The sequence below is a fragment of the Gavialis gangeticus genome, unplaced genomic scaffold (assembly GCF_001723915.1).
Source record: "Gavialis gangeticus isolate Ggan-Ray unplaced genomic scaffold, GavGan_comp1, whole genome shotgun sequence".
Taxonomy (NCBI): Eukaryota; Metazoa; Chordata; order Crocodylia; family Gavialidae; genus Gavialis; species Gavialis gangeticus.
Genome location: NW_017729032.1, coordinates 218223298 through 218241887, shown reverse-complemented (window position 1 = coordinate 218241887; position 18590 = coordinate 218223298). Strand labels below are relative to the sequence as shown.

At 41.8% G+C, this 18590-nt stretch overlaps 1 protein-coding gene across 1 annotated transcript in view; it reads right to left on the bottom strand.

The window, feature by feature from the left end:
- URB1 (URB1 ribosome biogenesis 1 homolog (S. cerevisiae)) overlaps positions 1-18590 on the bottom strand; it is a 178260-nt gene that overhangs the window by 1965 nt on the left and 157705 nt on the right. Inside the window, exons 32-39 of the mRNA XM_019523892.1 lie at positions 10478-10638; positions 9836-9947; positions 8485-8591; positions 7908-8051; positions 5782-5891; positions 4307-4510; positions 3509-3750; positions 486-1091 (exon numbers count right to left, since the gene is read on the bottom strand). Of these exons, the coding sequence (XP_019379437.1) occupies positions 486-1091; positions 3509-3750; positions 4307-4510; positions 5782-5891; positions 7908-8051; positions 8485-8591; positions 9836-9947; positions 10478-10638 (1686 nt within the window). The remainder of the gene's footprint in view (positions 1-485; positions 1092-3508; positions 3751-4306; positions 4511-5781; positions 5892-7907; positions 8052-8484; positions 8592-9835; positions 9948-10477; positions 10639-18590) is intronic.

Below are 18590 nucleotides of genomic sequence, written 5' to 3'. Positions count from 1 at the left end.
GGGGTTTTTTTTTTTTGGGGGGGGGGGGGGAGGAAGAAGCCTGTTGTATCAAATATTCTTAGTGTAGTGGAGCTCCAATTTGTAGCTGAATCAGGCCCCACATGCCCAATCTAGGGTCTGGGGCCATGCTATCCATCCTGTGGGACTCCCCACGGGTCCGGAAATTTGGCAGCAGAGAAGGAGCAATTAGCTACTACCACTTCCTCACTACCAAGTTTTCAGACCTTAGGAAGCCCCACAGGCTGAATGACATAACTCCATGGACTGGATCTGGCCCAGGGCCAGGGTCTAAGCACCCCTGGTATAGAACATACTTATTATAACAGTCAATGGGCTGATATTTTCTAGGGAATAGTTTATCTTTCTGAAGTGACAATGATCCAAAGGTCAAGTTTTGATGAATGAAAGTAATTTAACTGCATAACAGCCATTATGCATTATCCTCTGCCTCATTACCCAGTGTAAAAAAAAAAAAAAGACGTTACCTTTTTTGATCTTGTCCTCCTCATTCACTGCTCCCAGACACAGCATTTTCACAGGCTCATGAAAACTGCTGTTCGTCAGGCCCTGAGCATCCATAAGCTGAAGCATGATTGTGCTAAACAAACAAGAATCTTTAAGATGGGATGACATCCCTTCACTGGCTTCACAGACTCTGCTGTAAAGCCTAAAGATATCACTATGCAGTGGGGCATCCCTAAGCATCTTCTTCACCACTACAGGGTGTGGCAAAATCCTGTTTTTTAGCCACTCGAGAATCAGAAACACATTTGGCATCTTGAGGCTATGATCCACCATACACTTCACTAGCCATCTGGTTACTATATAAGCAATTTCATGTGTAAGGCTGACAGTTTCATTCTCAGGAGCAGAAGACTCCAGGGGCTCCTCTGGAAGTTTAGCAGACTGGGTTGGAAGAACTGGCTCCCACTGGATTAATACAGAAGTCAAATGGTCTCTGCATTTCTCCAAGTTGGAGAATTTCCGCTCTGAGTCAGTTTCCTCCTCTCTTTCTAATTCGTTCTTTTTCCGAACACGGCGAGATGAAGACCGAAATGGAACTTGGGCTTTGTTCTTTTCTCTAATATTTTCTGTAAGGGAAAAAAAATGTCAAGTCCTCCAAATCTCTTTTGATGCTATTAAGCAATGAAGCTGGGAGATGCCAACTGTGTTAATCATAGCTCCAGGAAAGAAGACAGAGTAAATGCACCTTGCTAAATGGAATCCTCTAACTTCAACAGATAGACAGCCTTCACAATGTCCTGGACCAAAGCTAACTTCATCAATGGAAATATGTTCTCCCTCTAGATTTCACTGGGCAGAGGAGCAGGCCCACAAAATGCAGCATTACCAGTGCTACTTTTGTGTGAGGTCACAAAATACTTTCACAGTTTAATGTTAGGGGTGTTGCCAGGACAGTGAAGCTTTGCAACACTGCCAAATAACCAATCTTATTACATAAGCAAGGCAGTGAGAGGTATTTTATTTTTGATAAATCTTTGGAAAATCATCAGAAGTTTCAAAAGTGTTACACTTCTGCAAGTAGACTTGAACCCATTTCAGTTTCTGGAAAATGAAAAAAAAGGAAATATAACAACAATTGCATGGGGTGGGAAAAAAGAGAGAAATCCTCTTTGAGTGCAAATGTTTGCAACTGTCATTTAATGCAATTTGCTAGGGAATACTCGTAGTTCTTTAATTACCAAAAAGGTAAATAGTATAACAACAAGTGGCACCACTGATTTACTACATTAAAATTATTATGATATACACAAATTTCAGAAATCTTACAAAAGTTCTAAAAGAAATCTCTATATAGCTTTTAAAACCTGATAATGCTTTACTATTTTGTATGTACTCTGATAATATATACCAAAACCTGTAAAAACTATAATACAGCCATTTTTGGTATATTCACTATTTTGCATGAAAGTATCACTATCTTAATAAAAAAGGAAAATTTAACCCACTGCAAATTCCTTTATGTGTTAGTAACAATTCAGATAAAATGAAACACAATTTGCAAAAGGTCTGAATTTGCTTTTCACTTTTTTGCTATTGCTTTTTGTATCTTACAGGTTGCCCCCCACCCTGCTACAAGTGCAGGTGAAGGCATGATGGAATCTAATGCACAATTGTGGTATTGTGCATTAGGTCCCATCACACTATATTGCTGGTGCAAGGGGAACCCGATACTGGGCTCCTCCTGCACTGGCGAGAAGCCGGCTCCCGTAGCAGGACTCCCACATGCCAGTTGAAGGGCTCCCAACCAGAGGCAATCCCCCTGCTACAAGGGTGTGCGAAACCCCCCGGGCCAAGGGGACTGTGGCTGCCACAATCCCTAGGCCTCAGGGGGTTTTTGCTGGGCGTGGTGCATCCCTGTGGCTGGGAGTCCTGTCAGTTGACAGGACTCCCAGCAGCACGGGAGACCCTGCTACACATGCAAATTAAAGATCAATAGCAACAGCTATAAGGTTAGTACACACTTTCAAGGACCAACTTTATAGCTGGTTAGAGATTTTTATTGTGTGAAAAGCTACTATGCATGTGTAGCTGGTCTCTCGGTCACTGCACAATTAACCAGTTAATTTTGCAATACCTGTAATGTGTACAGGCATCGTCAATGGATAAGAAATAAGACTAATATTTCATAATCGATGAAATAAAACTAATATTTCATTTCTGTCACCTAATTCCATTTCTAGAGTGCCATGAACTCTCAGAAAAATTCAACGCTTTGGTGGGAGGAAATGTATATTTAGGTACTGTTCTCATTCATGGAAGTGGGTGGGCTAGCTTTGTTTCTGATAAAGTATATTGTTATGTTACATGCATTTTGGAAAATCTTTAACTGGTAGTGCATGTTAAAACATGAAGTGATAATAACTTTTTTAATAAATACAAAACCCAGCTATTTGTAATTCTCTAAATACCCCACTTTAAAAACAAAGACAAAAAACTCCAGTTTGGGGATTTGTGTCTTTCTAATATTGTAAAGATAATTTAAGAGTGACATTATTGATTCAGACCCAAGATGTCTGAAATAAATCTATCAAGTAGTTGACTAATGAAATGGAACAACTTTCTTGATTGGCCTACCTCACCAATGTGTTCGCATTAGAATTTCATTATTCCAGCTGACGGGGTCCACAATCAGATATTGCTGTTGCAAGCCTTATATTCAGTAATGGAGCATACAGCCAATAAATGGGCTGTCAATAAAGTTATCCATGCTATCTAGGACCATCACATTTAGTGCATTTAATGCCAACAAAATACTTTAAATGCTTATTTTTATTATGGCAAGTGGTTGGCAAAGCATCCTGATTAAGAAAAATGCGTCTGTTTTCATTTGAAGAAATAAAATGTAATTGTTTAAAACCCACTCGATACATCATTTATATTGGTTTATTTTAAAAGTTGATTCCTTTGGAAAGCTGGATTCCTGAAGTCTCCTCAAAGTCCTCCTTGTTTAAACAACTTATAAAACAAATTATTTAATACTTACTAAGCAACTCTTTGACTTGATACTTTTGAATAACCATTTGCAGATCATCTTGGAGCTGCAGGTTCTTTTCAACAATGCTCCACTTATGTAAGAGCATAAGGATATCTTTGTTTGAAAGGATGCTCTCATTCACAGTAAATCTGTTCATTTTTCTGAAGGCCTCAATAATGGTAGCACGGTATCCAAGCACAGAGCTGAATGTACTGAAAAACTGAGTCAGACTGGCTAAATCTAAGTTGGTCCTATGTAGAAAAAGAAAAAAAAGAAATTAAAAAAGAAATGTTTCTTAATGTTTATTACTTGAGAAAAAGAAAAGCCAAATGGGTGGTTAACATTTTATTCAGTCTCTGAATTTTAAGTTTAGTGTCTCAGGATGCAAGGGAGGCCTAATTTCAGCATCCTGGTGCTTCTCTCCATTAGTTGATAAAACAGGCAAAAAAAATCCACAAGACTTTCTGCTCTGAAGCTTTTAAAAGGCAAATCTAAAAGGAAGACAGCATGTGATGATATATGAAATGCTCTGGTGTTTTATCTAACAATGTTTATTTTGGATGACTCTTCAAAACTCAGTGTGAAGAGAAAAATAAAATGTATTTGTCACAATGGGGCAACAACACTCCATGACTAATATATTTAAAAGCCAAATCTCCCATTAGGGCTCATTTATCTGGGCTTAAAAGCTGAGAGGAAAGGGTTGAATTCATGAGACACTGAGAGTTTATGTTGGCCTTGGTATTTCAAGTTGAACAGAAATGTAATCATCATGAAGACCTGGAAACTTGATTAGAATGTGCTTACCGAATGTGTTTAACTAGCATGATCAGAACATACAGAAATTCATTTATAAGCTGAAGAGGAAGAAACTTTGGGATCTTCTGGGGCTGCAGCTCTTTTTCATTTGGAGCTTCAGTTGACATCATCCTTCCTTTGTCTCCTAAATTTGTTACCCATAGTGTGTGGACTAAGGAGATGACACTGGTTAGCACCTTATTTTCCAAAAACCTGAAAGACAGACAAACAAAAATGCCTTTATGGAAGGCAGAAACTGAGCTTGTCATGATCCAGCCAACCCATCCCCTACAGGAGCCACAGCTGTTAACATCTGGGACTCTGAACCTGCAATGAGATCCATGCAAACAGGTCCTGGATTCACTGTGTTTTATGCAGCACAGGAATATACCCACGTAGTGCCAGGCTACCAGGCCTGGGTGACCGGGCTTCTCCTGTATATGGAGAGTGCCCAGAATCTTGTGGATACTATCTAACATAAACCTGATTTCTATGGGAAACTGAGGGAGTATTCTGGTAAAGGCCCATACATGGAATTAGCAAACTCTTTACTCTTCTTTTATTAAACATGAATAACCAGTTGAGAGAATTGCAAACAAAGCAATGTTTGCAAGTATTGCCACTACTTCTTTTAGACCAATTATTTTTTAAGATAAGAATTTCTCTTATAGTTTAGACTAAGGATTTTTGATGATGCTAAGGCTTATTTAATTGTAACATTGCCTAGTACTATAGTACCAGTAGCCAAGACTAATTCATTATCCTAACAAAAAGAAAAACCATCACTCACTACATCTCACAAAAAAGAGGAAATGTTCTGCATAAATCTAATCACAAAATGAGTGCTGGGCACACCAAGACAAATCTAGGCCTCCTCTTTCAAACTGTCAGAAAAAAAAGTGTGCTAAAGTTGTGCCCTAGTGAGCTCTTGAAAACCCTACAGAGTTTACATTGGGTAGTTTCACTCTAGAGGTACAGGCTGGGAATGTATTCAGTCTGGTTTAAACACTGATGATCCTGACTCCTAGTGTGCATATAGTAGGTATAACCTGGGCAGAAGAGCATGTGCATTATGAGAGAGACACCACAGTCAGTTCAGGATACTGGATCAAATCTGAGTGACGCCAAGGTCCCTGCAGATTTGGGGGCCTACGGCAAAATTTGAATTAAGTGTTTTAGAAATGAGAAGCTAGAGTACCAGCCTAATGTGATGTCATCATACTATCTCTGTAGGAAGCTTAATGCACAACCCATAAGTATTTAAACAATATTTGGAAACATTTTAGGGCTCAAGTTCTTTCACCAAGAGGACAGCACTCATGCAAAACTGCTGTACGCATTAATTGGAGATCTCTGGGTAAGTTACCCATAAACAGTGATGGGTGAATAATACCTTAACATTTTTATTTCCAGTTGCACAAATACTCCTTTTTTATACATACTATAATTGCTTCTCATTAAACCAACATTCCTCTTTGACATACTTTTTCTCAAGGATACCCAATATCCAGGTAAGAAGGCTGTGGTCTTGTATCAGTCCATAGGCAGCTTTTGTGATATAAGCAGCATTCTGCAGTATCTCCAGAATGTGATTCTGAAAGAAAAAGACAAACCTTACTTTTCCCTAAATTTAGAATATAAACAGAGTCTAGTTTGCTATTATAACATTTAGGGATGATATAATTAGCAAGCTTCTTGTTTCAAATTAGTTACTACATTTTCACTCAAATGGAAACATGATTCATAACAGAGATTCACAGTTGGAACAGGGAGAAATGCTAAAACTGCCCCATGCCTCTCTTCACCTGGGGCATCTTTACATGTGCTCCAGGGTGGGGTTGAGGTGGCGCTTTAATAAGAGTTGGGGGTGGCGCTTTAATTAAAGTGCCCACAACATCTCATGTATTCAGCATCCTGAACTTCAAAATGGAGGTGGGGGCACTTTAACTAAAGCTCGTTCAACTTGATAATCGACTCTGCTCCAACAAGTTCTAATTACGTGTCAGAGCAGGCATTGGGCACGTGTACAGGTGCCCTGCATACCACTCAATGCATCTTCATTCTGATAATACACCACACAGATACTGGCCCCAATCTAGCAATGCACAGAAAAACATTCCTACCCCAAGGAACAAGGGTCAACGGCACTATGTATTTTGCTGAAGACAGCCCTAGATAATAAGTATGATAAAACTTGATGCACAGGATTGAAAGTCAGGAGACTAAAGTTTATGTTTGGCTTTGCCACATACTTGCAGACAAGCTACTTAACTCCAGCATTTCCCTCAACTAAGAAATGTCTATAAAATACTTGCTTCAGTCATACAGATGTTGTGAGGCACAATGCTTTAAGTTTTGTAGTTTTATTACTGAAGGGTTATAGCAATAATAGTAAAAAAATAAAATAACTTCTATCAACTGTGATATTCCTCTACCAATTTTTGGATTACCAATTTTTACTCAACTCTTTTGCGAGTTACTTTACCAAAAAAACCAAACAAACAAACAGCTGAGGACTAGCAAACAGACAAGTATTCAAATACCTAACCATAAAGAAATAAAAGTCAATACAAAAGTAAATAAAACTCTCTTAAATATAAAGAAAAACGGTTCCCGGGATTGAATCACAAAGGTAAAAGTAGTAGGTAACAGTTGTAACAACACAATGCAATAGACAAGTGGGTATGTGCTCTCTATATATAATTTTTATTGTTTTTATATGTATAAATTAGACTCATGGTTAAGAAGCAACGCCTGTGTGGGAGGATAAGGAAATTTAAGGAAGGAATTAGACCAGTGATTCTCAACTTTCTTAGACTCAATGCACACTCAATGGACTCAAGGCACCCCTAGGAAAATGCCAGCTCTTAATTGTCCCTCGCTTTTTGACTACAAAAGAAAAAATTAAAGCAATTCTTCTGTTGCAAAGAACTCAGACCACAAGAGGGCAGAATGGCTTTAATACTATTGTTGTTTTGCACCTCTAATAGTGATACCCTTGTGTTGTACTCCAGAGCACCCTCGTTGAAAATTATTGAATTAGACTGACCACACTACATTTTGAAACTGCTGACCTGAAGTATAAAATTGGCACATTAGCTCAGTGTCAGCTGGCCTCTCTATATATGCCCTTGCAATTATATGAGGGATATTAAGGTACTTAGAAGTGTCTTCAGTGGTTGCTCTGCATCAGGGAGGAAGGGTACACTCAAAAGTCTACAGGATGGCAATTTCTGTTTCTAACAAGGTGACAAATTAGCTGCATTTCAGCTATAATTAATAAAAGCTTCAAGTATTAAAACTTTGAACTTATTTTCATTGCTGCTTAGGGTATGGCAAAACTGGCACACTGCTTTGTGAATCAACCCAAAAATTACAATTTTGAACATAAGCTTCTGTTTGTATATGGGCCTAGAGAGCTATACTGTCACAGCTGGTAAAAAATGATGTAGCTCCATTAAGTCAGTGTACCTGCATTGTCTTCCACTAAATGCAAGTATAGATTTTTTTTTCCCATACAGTTGAATGAGAGCAGAGTTTAGAGAGGTAGGGAAAGAAGGTCTACAGTGTTTTATACTTTGTATGGACTCTAACTTTTTTTTCCAATTACCTCGGAGGTTTCATCACACAGGGGACTATTAAAAAATGACAGTATGACATGGAAAATCCTCTGGTAGTCATACAGCTCATAGCAGTGCTTATCCCGCAGTCCTTCTCCAAGCAGTCTAAGAATCCACTCGCGTTCTGTTTTGTGCTGGAAAGAAAAGTTACCATTATTGGCAATTTCAAAGTAAAGCATGTGGGTGAATGTATATGCACAAATCACATGGTAGTATAACATACAAGAACTTTTTTCTGAATGGCCCTTAATTCTTCACCACTGTAAAATAGTCATCCACAGAGAATATTCCTCAGGAATGACCTGAAGGTGCCAAAATGATGAGACACTGAAAGTTACAAAGTCACTGAAAGTTTCTAACATTTTAACTGAATGCAGATTTAATAACTAGGTTAAACTTTTTTAGCTCAGGGAGCATTCAGTCATTCTGTTTATACAGCACCTTGCACAATGGGGAGCTGGTCCTTTGCTGGGCCCCCTACACTATTGCAACAGAAGTTATAAATAACAAATATTTCAGATCAAAATAGATATGTATATATAAAAACCCCCATGGAACTTGCATTACCTCTAAATCAAAGCTGTAGAAAAACTGATAAAAGCCTGGTACTTTCTTCAAGTCCAAATACTGGTGTGACAGAAGAAATTTATTTATCTTTGAGTACATGTGCTGCTCTGTGAACAAATTTGATTGGTTATTGTTGACAGGTGTAGTTAGTGTACACGTTCAAAAAAAGAAATCACAACGATAGGTCTGCATTGATTTTTTACTGTTTCGCTAGGTGTCAGAAATTTGCTTTGTGGATGGAACATATAACATTGTTTACTGTAAGAGCAAATGTATTGCTGATCAGTCCTGATTTTCACCCAAGACAAAAATACAATAAGCATACACTTAGGTGAACATTTAACTCTGGACAACTCTCAATATATCCAAGTTACCCTTCTTTATTCAGGAAGAAAAAAATCTACAGCAGAGTTAAAAGCAAATCCCTCAGCAGTATTCCCAGATGGGACAGGGATCTTATGAAAAAGAACAGGATGATAAGCAAAGTAATAGGAAAAACAAATGCAGAATAATGGACAACGTCAAGGTAATTTATAACTTTCAGGAAAAAATATCAGTACCAAAGAAACACACTGCTGATATACTAGGAAATCCTATCACATTATATAACTTGATACATATAATTATTTAGCGGGGGGGAAGTTCTCCAGTATATCCCACTACATGAACCACACTACAATAATGACTACCTCATCCAGTCCCATTCAATACTATAAACTACCTCTTCTCTCTCTCTGGATCAGAAAACACCCCAATGGCAACAAGAGGAACTAATGAAATAGAAAATTATAAGGAAAGCAGTTTCATGTATTTTTGCCTGCTTCACTTGATTTGCCACCTCTCCGTGGACCAGTGTTATTGCACTTCTATATTATGGCCACATTTTCATCTGGACACATTCATATTTAAATGTGCAAATATCTTAAGAGGGTTGTGCATATTATGGATTATTTTCTTGACTAAGAACCTACATACACTGTTACACCCAAGATTTTCATTGGTTTATAGATTCTAAGGCCAGGAGAAACTGTAACTTCATCTAGTCTGACCTACTCAACAAAAAAGACAGTTTCACCCAATGTACTCCCATATAAAGTTCCAAGATTAAGACTATTCATCTCTGCAGTCAGTCAGACAGTTTTGAACTTCATACAAAGCCTGACACATTCTACCCCTGCAATAAGACTTTGACTCTGATGAAGGTTCTCCCCAAACTACTTTCAGGAGCATCTCCTAAATTGCTATATCTGCCAACGCACTTTGATCCTCCCATATCATTCCATGCCTCATTGTTTTCTTTGCTTTAACTGCAGAAGTTAAACCATGAAACATGCAAAGTAATCCACAATACCTGGCTTCAGCATTTGCTGTGCCACTCGAGCAATGTAGATGGTCAAGGAGAAGGTGAACCTGAGGTTTGGTTGTCGGATTCCATTTTGTACAACATCCATAAGATAAAGCAACTGCAGCACAAGAACAAGAAAAAAAACAGCGTGAGTATTACTCATTATTAGACAATAGAGCAGAACTTATGTAGGAAATAAGACTTGATTGTATTTTACAAGCAACAAATCAAACAGCACTTTCAGTGGAATGACTGTTCTAAGAATTTCAAACGGGTAATTGTTTCTTACAGCACACTGATTATAGCCATAACAGTGAAAGAAAAAAGAAAATAATGGAAAGAGGAATAAAAGCTTTTTTTGAAAACCTACATATGAATTCAATAAACACATAAGAACATGTTTCTGTAGTCAGGAACTGCTGACTTGAGGATCAGTGGAGGTGTGCAAGAAGCAAAAATCACCACCTTAATGATGCACTAATAATAATAGTAATCCTGAGTCAGGGCTTGGAAAACCTACATGCCCACACACCAACTACCAATCAAAATTTTGGGCAGATGAGTAAGAAACTACCTTTGAATATGGCCTCCTGTGCCTACCAAGGCAACCTCTATATTGCAGCTAAATTAAGCTGTGGACAGTCTTACCTGTCTCTGTTCTCGAAAACGAGCCCCTTCCAGGTGAGAGCGAAAGGAACCCAGGACATAATATGCAGCTGCTCTCATATTCGCATCATAGCTGCTAAGTGCCGCTACAGTTAGGCCCAAGGCATTCACCTCTACAAATTTATGACATGCCACTACATACTCTGTGGAAAAGAAAAAAAAAATTCTAAATGTTCAAATTAGGGAAGAGATATGACAACATGAGGCCTTATGTTACTTTTTGTTTAGAAAATGAATTCCTAGAAGATAATCTATGCCTATAAACATAGATTATAGTGGTGCCGAGTACTCCAACTACAGCTAACAGAGGCAGTCCACAAAAGAGCTAAACAGCACATTCACAGTTGCCCTAAAATAATGCTTGCCAGCTTCTGCTATGCTTTCTCAGAAAACAAACCCTTTCTAGGTGAGAGCAAAAGGAGTCCAAGACATAGGATGCAGCTGCTCTCATATAGCATCACAGGTACTAAGTGCAGCCACTAATAACCCATGCACTTCACCAAAAAAAAAACCCTTCTAAGGGGTTGGCACAAGGCTGGCACACAAAGGTTTCCTTCAGCCACATTCTTCCTTGCAGCTGTTGTCAAGACAAATTACAGCAACTCTAAAGAATAATTAAAAGGTGTGCAATTTAAGTAATAAACTGACTTCTGTCCAGCAATCTCCCACCCTCATCCATTGCCACCTGTTCTCTTCTGTGGAGCACCATGCAGCTAAAAGGGCCCACTGCAACTCAGCAGATCTGAGAATGGGACCTGAAACACTGTAAAGGAAAAATGAAGCTTTGTGTGTTCCAGATATGGAGAGTCCTGCAGGTAAAGAGTCTTCCCATGTTTAAAGCCTAGGTGCCCATAGCGGCTCCTCCACATTCAAGGACAGGGATGGGCAAACCTGGCCTGCCAGATGACTGGATCCAGCCACGGCTGCCCCTGCAGTGCTTCACATGGGGCCAAGCCCCGCCTACTTGCACTGGAGCACCCTCTGCCAGGCTCCCACCAGTGCCCACAGCCTGACTTTAGCCAGCATGCACAGCTTCCAGTGGGCTGATCCCTGTGCGGTTACAGGAAAATGTTGCTCTACATCCCCCACCTCCAACAGAAGCTCCTGCCCCTACCACACTCCGCCACACCATGCCAGGTGAGCGGCTTCAACCAAGTGGCTCCTGCACCAGTGCACAGGACTCTGGCTCCAGCTCCCAGCCATTTTCCATTGGAAGGCTGCTGGGAGCTGAAGCTGGAACCCCACACACTCACTGGGAGTGGCGCTGTGTGGTGCAGAGCTGCGACGGGTAGAAGCAGGAGGAGGAGCTGCTGCTGGAGGCAGGGGGCACAAAGCAGCACCCAGCTGGCTGCAGCTGAACTGGGAACAGCCCACTGGAAGCTGCTCCTGCCTCTGCTGTGCCATACCCACTTTCCCAGAATGGCAAGCAGCTTCAGCTGGGCAGCTCCTGCCCCAGTGCACGGGGCTCCAGCTTCAGGCCATCTTCCTGAGAGCTGGAGTCAGAGCCCTGTGCACTGGAGCACGAGCTGCCTGTCCATCCACCTGGTGCAGCATGGCAGGGACAGGATCAGAAGCAAGATCAGGAGCCTCCATTATAGGCAGGGGGAACAGAGCGCTACCTAGCTGGGTTGTGGCCATGGGCACCAGCACAAGTGAGAGAAGTTTGGCCCCATGTGGAGTGCAGCAGAGACAGCATGGACTGCACTGCCTGGGTGAGCTCTGCTGGAAGTGGCCCCCCACCACAGCAAGCTCTCAGGACCTAGAGCCCAGGCAGCCCCACACCTCCACACACACACATGCACATATCCCATCCGTTGAGGACAGGGGCATGTAGGGAGTGGTGCTGGAGCTGTCACTGCCCCACGTTCCAGCCCCATGCCCCTCCCACTCCTGAACATTGCTCCCCACCCATCCACAAACCCAAAGCAAGTTTTGGTGAGTTGTTGCACAGGAAGGGGGCAGAGAAGCAGCTGACCCAGCCCACAACAGTTCATCAAAACTCTCCACATAGCCCTTGGGCCCAAACAACTGCTCACCCCTGATCAAGAAGCATTACAGTTTCAAGCTAGAAACATACATCCTCTGTGGAGCACAGTCAGCTGTGCTGTAATACGTTCCCCTTCCAGGTGAGAGTGAAAGGGACCCAGGACACAGTATGGAGCTGCTCTCATATTAGCATCATAGCTCTAAATGCTGCTACTGTTAGGGCCAAGGTATTGTTCCCTCCTCCTCACTTGCTAATATGCACCAGGAAACTGCTATGCAACATGGAGGGTGTCTCTGCAAGCAGAGCGTTTCCCTGATCTCACACTCACTCCTGAGACCTCCGGGGAGGGGTCTGAGTAAACAGGGAAAGTATCGCTCAGATTTGCCCCTGGGATCACTGGGGATAGGTCTGGGTGAGTGGGAAACTCCAACTTCCTCACTTATGAAGAGGCACCCCAAAATTCCCTGGGGTGCTTCTCTGTAAGCAGGGAAAACCAAGAAGGTGCTTAGGGGGCTTGAGGGGCCCTTGAGCTGCTCAAGCACCTTCCCAGGGTGGCTGAAGAGCGCAAGCAGCTCGGGCTGGTCATACTCTCCGGCAACAGAGCTAAGAGACGTCTGCTACAAAAAGTGGCAGAAGTCTATTACTACCTTTTGTTGTGCCACTGATTTTCCTTGCAATCCAGTCTGCAGATTTATCACTCTCGGGACACCTTACTTCTGGATAAATGTTATGAGTTCAGCTGTGCCCTTGAGGCACCACTCTTAGGTTAGGCACTGAGCTGCATTGCTCCAGGGGGGAACTTCAAGAGAAATTCTGCATCAGAGTACAACAGAACCCTCCCACCTCAGCTGTCTCATTTGTGTGTTTCGTCTGCGGAAGGCCATGCCCTCAACCTGCTTTCGGGCATCAAAGATGTGAAAGGACATATAGAAGGAACAGATCCTATATTCCAGCAACATGAACTCTACATCCTCTTTTGAGGATGCAAAAGCAGCAAGGGCTCCTTGCCTCTAGCCCCTGTTGCACAAGGCAAGATTGCAACAGGAAAGAGAATCTAATGCTCATTTATTTAGGAAGTAGTAAGTCAAAGTACCTCAGTAGAGATAAGAATCTTTCTGGTGAAAGTGGTCCCAAGAAAAGTACCCACATGAATTTCTGCACCCGATTTTTGTGTATTCATAGATTCCAAGGCCAACAGATCATGCCTTACTAGCCGTTAGCCAGCATAACAAAATCCATTTCATTAGTTTTATTTACTAAGGTAGAAAGTGCCTTGCATGTGTTGCAGTTCAATCTGCATCTTCTTTCTAACTTTCTGAATAAAGCTGTTGTGCATAAAACCATGTAATCCTATGTCCTCTTCTCATCCAGGGTTGATTTTTTTTAAAGAATTTTGAGCTTAATCACAGCAGTAGGAAGAGTTTAAGGAAGCGGTAGCACTCCTATCCATTCTCGACTAAAACCAAGGTGAGCTAAATGCCTGAGGTTGTTCTCTGTTCTAGTTCTCAAAAACCAGTGCAAGCATAGGATTGGTTTTATCACCTGAATCACAACTACTATTTTTTAAAAAACTTTGGGGCAACTCACATGAGCAGATCTAGGATTTTGAAAAGAGATGGTGTGGTATATCATCACATATAAACACAACACATTTTTCTCAAGTTAAAAAGATACTAGAAGGTTTACTAATGTGCTAGGAGCCCAAGGACTATATTATTCAGTTTAAGATCTAAGCAAAAACACGTAACTTTATTGAAATATACATTAATTTGCTGTATCATACATGATGTATACAAAAACACAACCAACTAATCAAAAAATTATCAAAAGATGTTGTTTCATTAGTTCTATCATCATGAGAAATTAAATATACACCTTTTTTCAGAATCATAAAAAAAAATGGGTGAAAAGCCCATTGGCCAAGTTCAGACAACACCAAGATATGGGGTTGAGCGGACACACCCGCAGATAGGCTGCAGATACAAGCAGACCTAGACAGGCTGGCAAGTTGGACAGAACAGAACAAGATGAGGTTCAACATAGAGAAATGCAAAGTGCTGCGTCTGGGAAGGAAGAACCCCCAGCACACCTACAGGCTGGGCATCGCTAATCTGACCAGCACTACAAATGAAAGGGATCTATCTGCAGGTAACAATAGACCCCAGCATGAATATGAGCCAGCAATGCGACGCAGTAGCCGCTAGGGCCAATAAAACTCTGGCATGCATCAATCGATGCATCTCCAGTAAATCCAAAAAAGCAATTCTCCCGCTTTACTCAACATTGGTGCGGCCGCAGCTGGAGGACTGCATCCAGTTCTGGGCGCCATACCTCAGCAAGGATGTGCTAAAACTTGAGAGGGTCCAGAGAAGAGCCACCCATATGATCAGGGACGTGCATGACAAGCCATATGAGGAGAGGCTGAGGGATGTCGGACTCTTCAGCCTAAATAAAAGAAGGCTGAGAGGGGCCCTGACTGCGGCTTACAGCTATATCAGAGGCGTGCATCGGGGCTTCGTGAACAACTGTTCACCAGGGCACCATGGGGGAAAACTAGAAACAATGGCCACAAACTGCTTCCTGGAAGATAGCTTCAGGCTGAGCATTAGGAAAAACTTCTTTACAACTAGGGTGTCTAGACTATGGAACAAGCTCCTCCCAGAGGTGACGCAATCATCTACCATAGAGGTCTTCAAAAGAAGACTGGACAGTCACCTGGCTGGGGTCATCTGACCCCAGATGTCTTTCCTGCTCATGCAGGGGGCTGGACCTGATGATCCTTCGGGAGCCCTTCCAGCCCTATGATTCTATGAATCCAAAATCTAGCCTTCTTGACTGTCTTGATAGGGTATCCAATATTTCAATGAAAGTTATTTCTACACCTGAGTTAATGTTTCCACATCTGATTTAATGTTTTAGGCCAATTCACAGGGCTGTGAAATAGGAGCTACCTTACCAGAAGCAGCTAAAAGGTAGCAGAACTGCAGAAGAAACTTTAACACCATCAAATGGCAGAGAGGGCTATTAACACCTGGGGAATGAAGAGTTTAGAAGGAATCCGACATATAACAACAAGCCATGAAATCAACGGACTCCCTCACTGTTACCTGAATAGAAATGCTGCTGTCACTGTCAGGCACTTGGTTTTAAACTTTGGGTGGAGCAGGAGTTAAAGGAGGGTTGACAGCACCACTGCACCCCCTGGATCCACATGTGTTTTAAACATCTATTAATGGTCCAGTGAAAGTTTATAAGTTCTGTTCCTCCTAAGCCAAGATTCCCTTATATGTACAAACAATGTGGCTCAGTGTTTCTCCCTCACCAAAATGACAGATTGATGAGTCCTCTCCAACAGCTGTACCATTTCCATTCCCGACTCAGATATCAAAAGAACATCTATTTTGGCCTCTTGCCTGGTAGCTTCAGACATGGCTCTAGTAGAGGTGGGATACTAGACAGTACCTTTACTTCCCCATGCTGCACTCTAACCTAGCCAATCTCACATGACAAAATGACTACTATGAGAAAGCCGCATTGAAACAGCATTTAAAAATCACAATCCTGCCCTGTGCAATAGGAGTTAGAGACAAGGAACCCCCCTTTGCCTCTTGTGCATCCTCAAGGTAGACTTCTGTCTGCTGAAGAGATTTGACAGCTGTTTTCAGCACTAACAATTACTGCACATTTTCCCCATCAGCTTGCTGGCTGAGGTTCATCACATCATATTTAACTGGCACTACTTAAGGGCTGGGGCATGAGTGCTAAGTAGTGCTTCAGTTAAATATGACGCAATGTGCCTCAAACAACAAAGATGTGCAAAGAAATGTTGAGGAGTCTTGCCAGAGCTCCAGAGACATGAGTCTGAGCCTTGCTTTGGACTTTCACTGAAGGCACTCCAAGTCAGCCCAGCTAGAAATGGGTGTCTTGTTTGGAATGGGAAGTCCAAGATAGCTGAACCTACTAGCACCTCTCCCCTGATATGCCACTGGCTACAGAAACTGGTGGGCCATAAGACATAAGACTGATCAGCTGGTAAGTCAGGCAGGCCTCTGAACTTGACATAAAACACTTCCATCTTTCTCCTAATGAGTCTGAATGCTCCTCTCCCACCTCACGCCCCCCCTGGGTGCAGAAGAGCCCCTAATTCCTTCACATGGAACACCCACATCCCAAGAGCCTGTCCTAGGCAGAAGCAACAGCTGCTGCTAAGTCACTGTTGCACAGATGTACAGGGAGTTGGTCAAGTCTTTGCAATGGCTCCCTCTCCTCCAGTGCACTGTGCAAGGCAGAAATACCAGTGCAAATGGGACTAGCAAAAAAGGGCAGAAACCACTTCCTTCCCCTCTGAACCAAAAAAGAAGGAGAGACTGGGTGACAATCCAATCTCCTGAGACCTTCCCAATAGGGCCCTCATTTGCAATGAAGAAAAGGAGATTGAGGGACAGAGGCAGGGGATGGCAGTGGGGAGGAGGAAGGAGCGGACAGACACGATAGTAGTTTTCAAATATCTGAAAGGTTACCATGAAGAAGAGGAAGTATAGCTGTTCTCCCATGCCACAGAGGGCAGGATAAGAAGCAACGGTTTAAAACTAGAGCAAAACTGATTTTGGAGAGAGCTCAGGAAGCTGTTTTTTTGTTTGTTTTTTTTTAAACTGTTAGAACAGTGAGCAGGGCACCTAGAGAAGTTGTGGAATCTACTTTACTGGAGATTTGCAAGAAAAAGCTGGATATGCCTTGGTCAGGGATGATTTAGGAGCAATGTTCCTGCATTTGCATGGGGGATGGGACTAAATGACCCTTGAGGTCCCTGTAACACAACTATACATACATCATACAGTAACAAAAAAATCATTTACTTTGTCCACATCAGAGAACAAAATCTTATTTCCTTATTTTCAGGGTGAAAGACCAGGGAAGGTTATAAGAGGTCAGATCTGGAGAGCCCTCTTTTAGTGAATACACATCATGGAAACATTCTCACTCTGACCTTGGAAAATGCAATCAATTACTCTCATGAAATACCAAGCTATTTGAGGAAAAAAATAAATTTATGCTCAACATAGTTTGTTTAAAGAACCTTGGAAGCCACAGTTTTAGAAAAATAAATTTTTTAGAGATGATTATCTGATCTAAAGTTGGACAGAGCTGGTTACTCACATAGGTCAAGGCCTCTAAAGCCAGAATGCTTTAACCACGCATATATTTATAAATATATATGTATTAGTTTAAAACCCCTGTGCACATGATGCCAAACAGCACTTACAGACCAAAGAATGGATTTTCAAAAAACAACTCATGCACACTACAACTTCGGCTCCTAAATCACTCTGGCACCCTAGTCAACAACAGGCAAAACTACCACCCACAGGCAAGCCATCTAACACTTTTCCAATTGTAGTACAAAGAAGAATCATGAGTTTAAATAGCTCCATTTTTTAATAATCTGGGGTCCCTGGCACATGTTATATTTCAGGTGTGATTAACATGCTAATTACAGCACAAACAGCAATATGCCACGAATTCATCAAAATTGTGGTGCCATGAAATGACAAACAAGCCACAAAACCAGACTTATCATCTGGACAAGGGAGAAGAGATTGATGTCATATATCTTGACTTCAAAAAAGCCTTCAATCTGGTATCCCATGATCACCTCTTGGCAAAACTGGACAATTGTGGCCGTGGGTCCACCACGATCCGCTGGCTGGGAAATTGGCCCAGTGGTCGGACCCAGAGGGTAGTAAGTGATGGAAGTCACTCATTATGGTGTCCTGTGACCAGTGGGGTCCCCCAAGGCTCTCTCCTTGGACCCATATTGTTCAACATCTTCATTAATGATGTGGACATTGGAGCCAGGAGCAGACTGGCCAAGTTCACCGATGACACCAAACTTTGGGGCAAAGCATCTACACCAGAAGACAGGCAGATGATCCAGGCTAACCTGGACAGGCTCAGCAAATGGGCAGATGAGAACCTGATGGTGTTTAACACCGAAAAATGCAACATCTCCATCTTGGGAAGAAAAACCTGCAACTTCCTTGTAGGCTCGGCAGTGCTACACTGGCTAGCACAGAAGAAAGAGACTTGGGGGTCATCATTGACCACAAG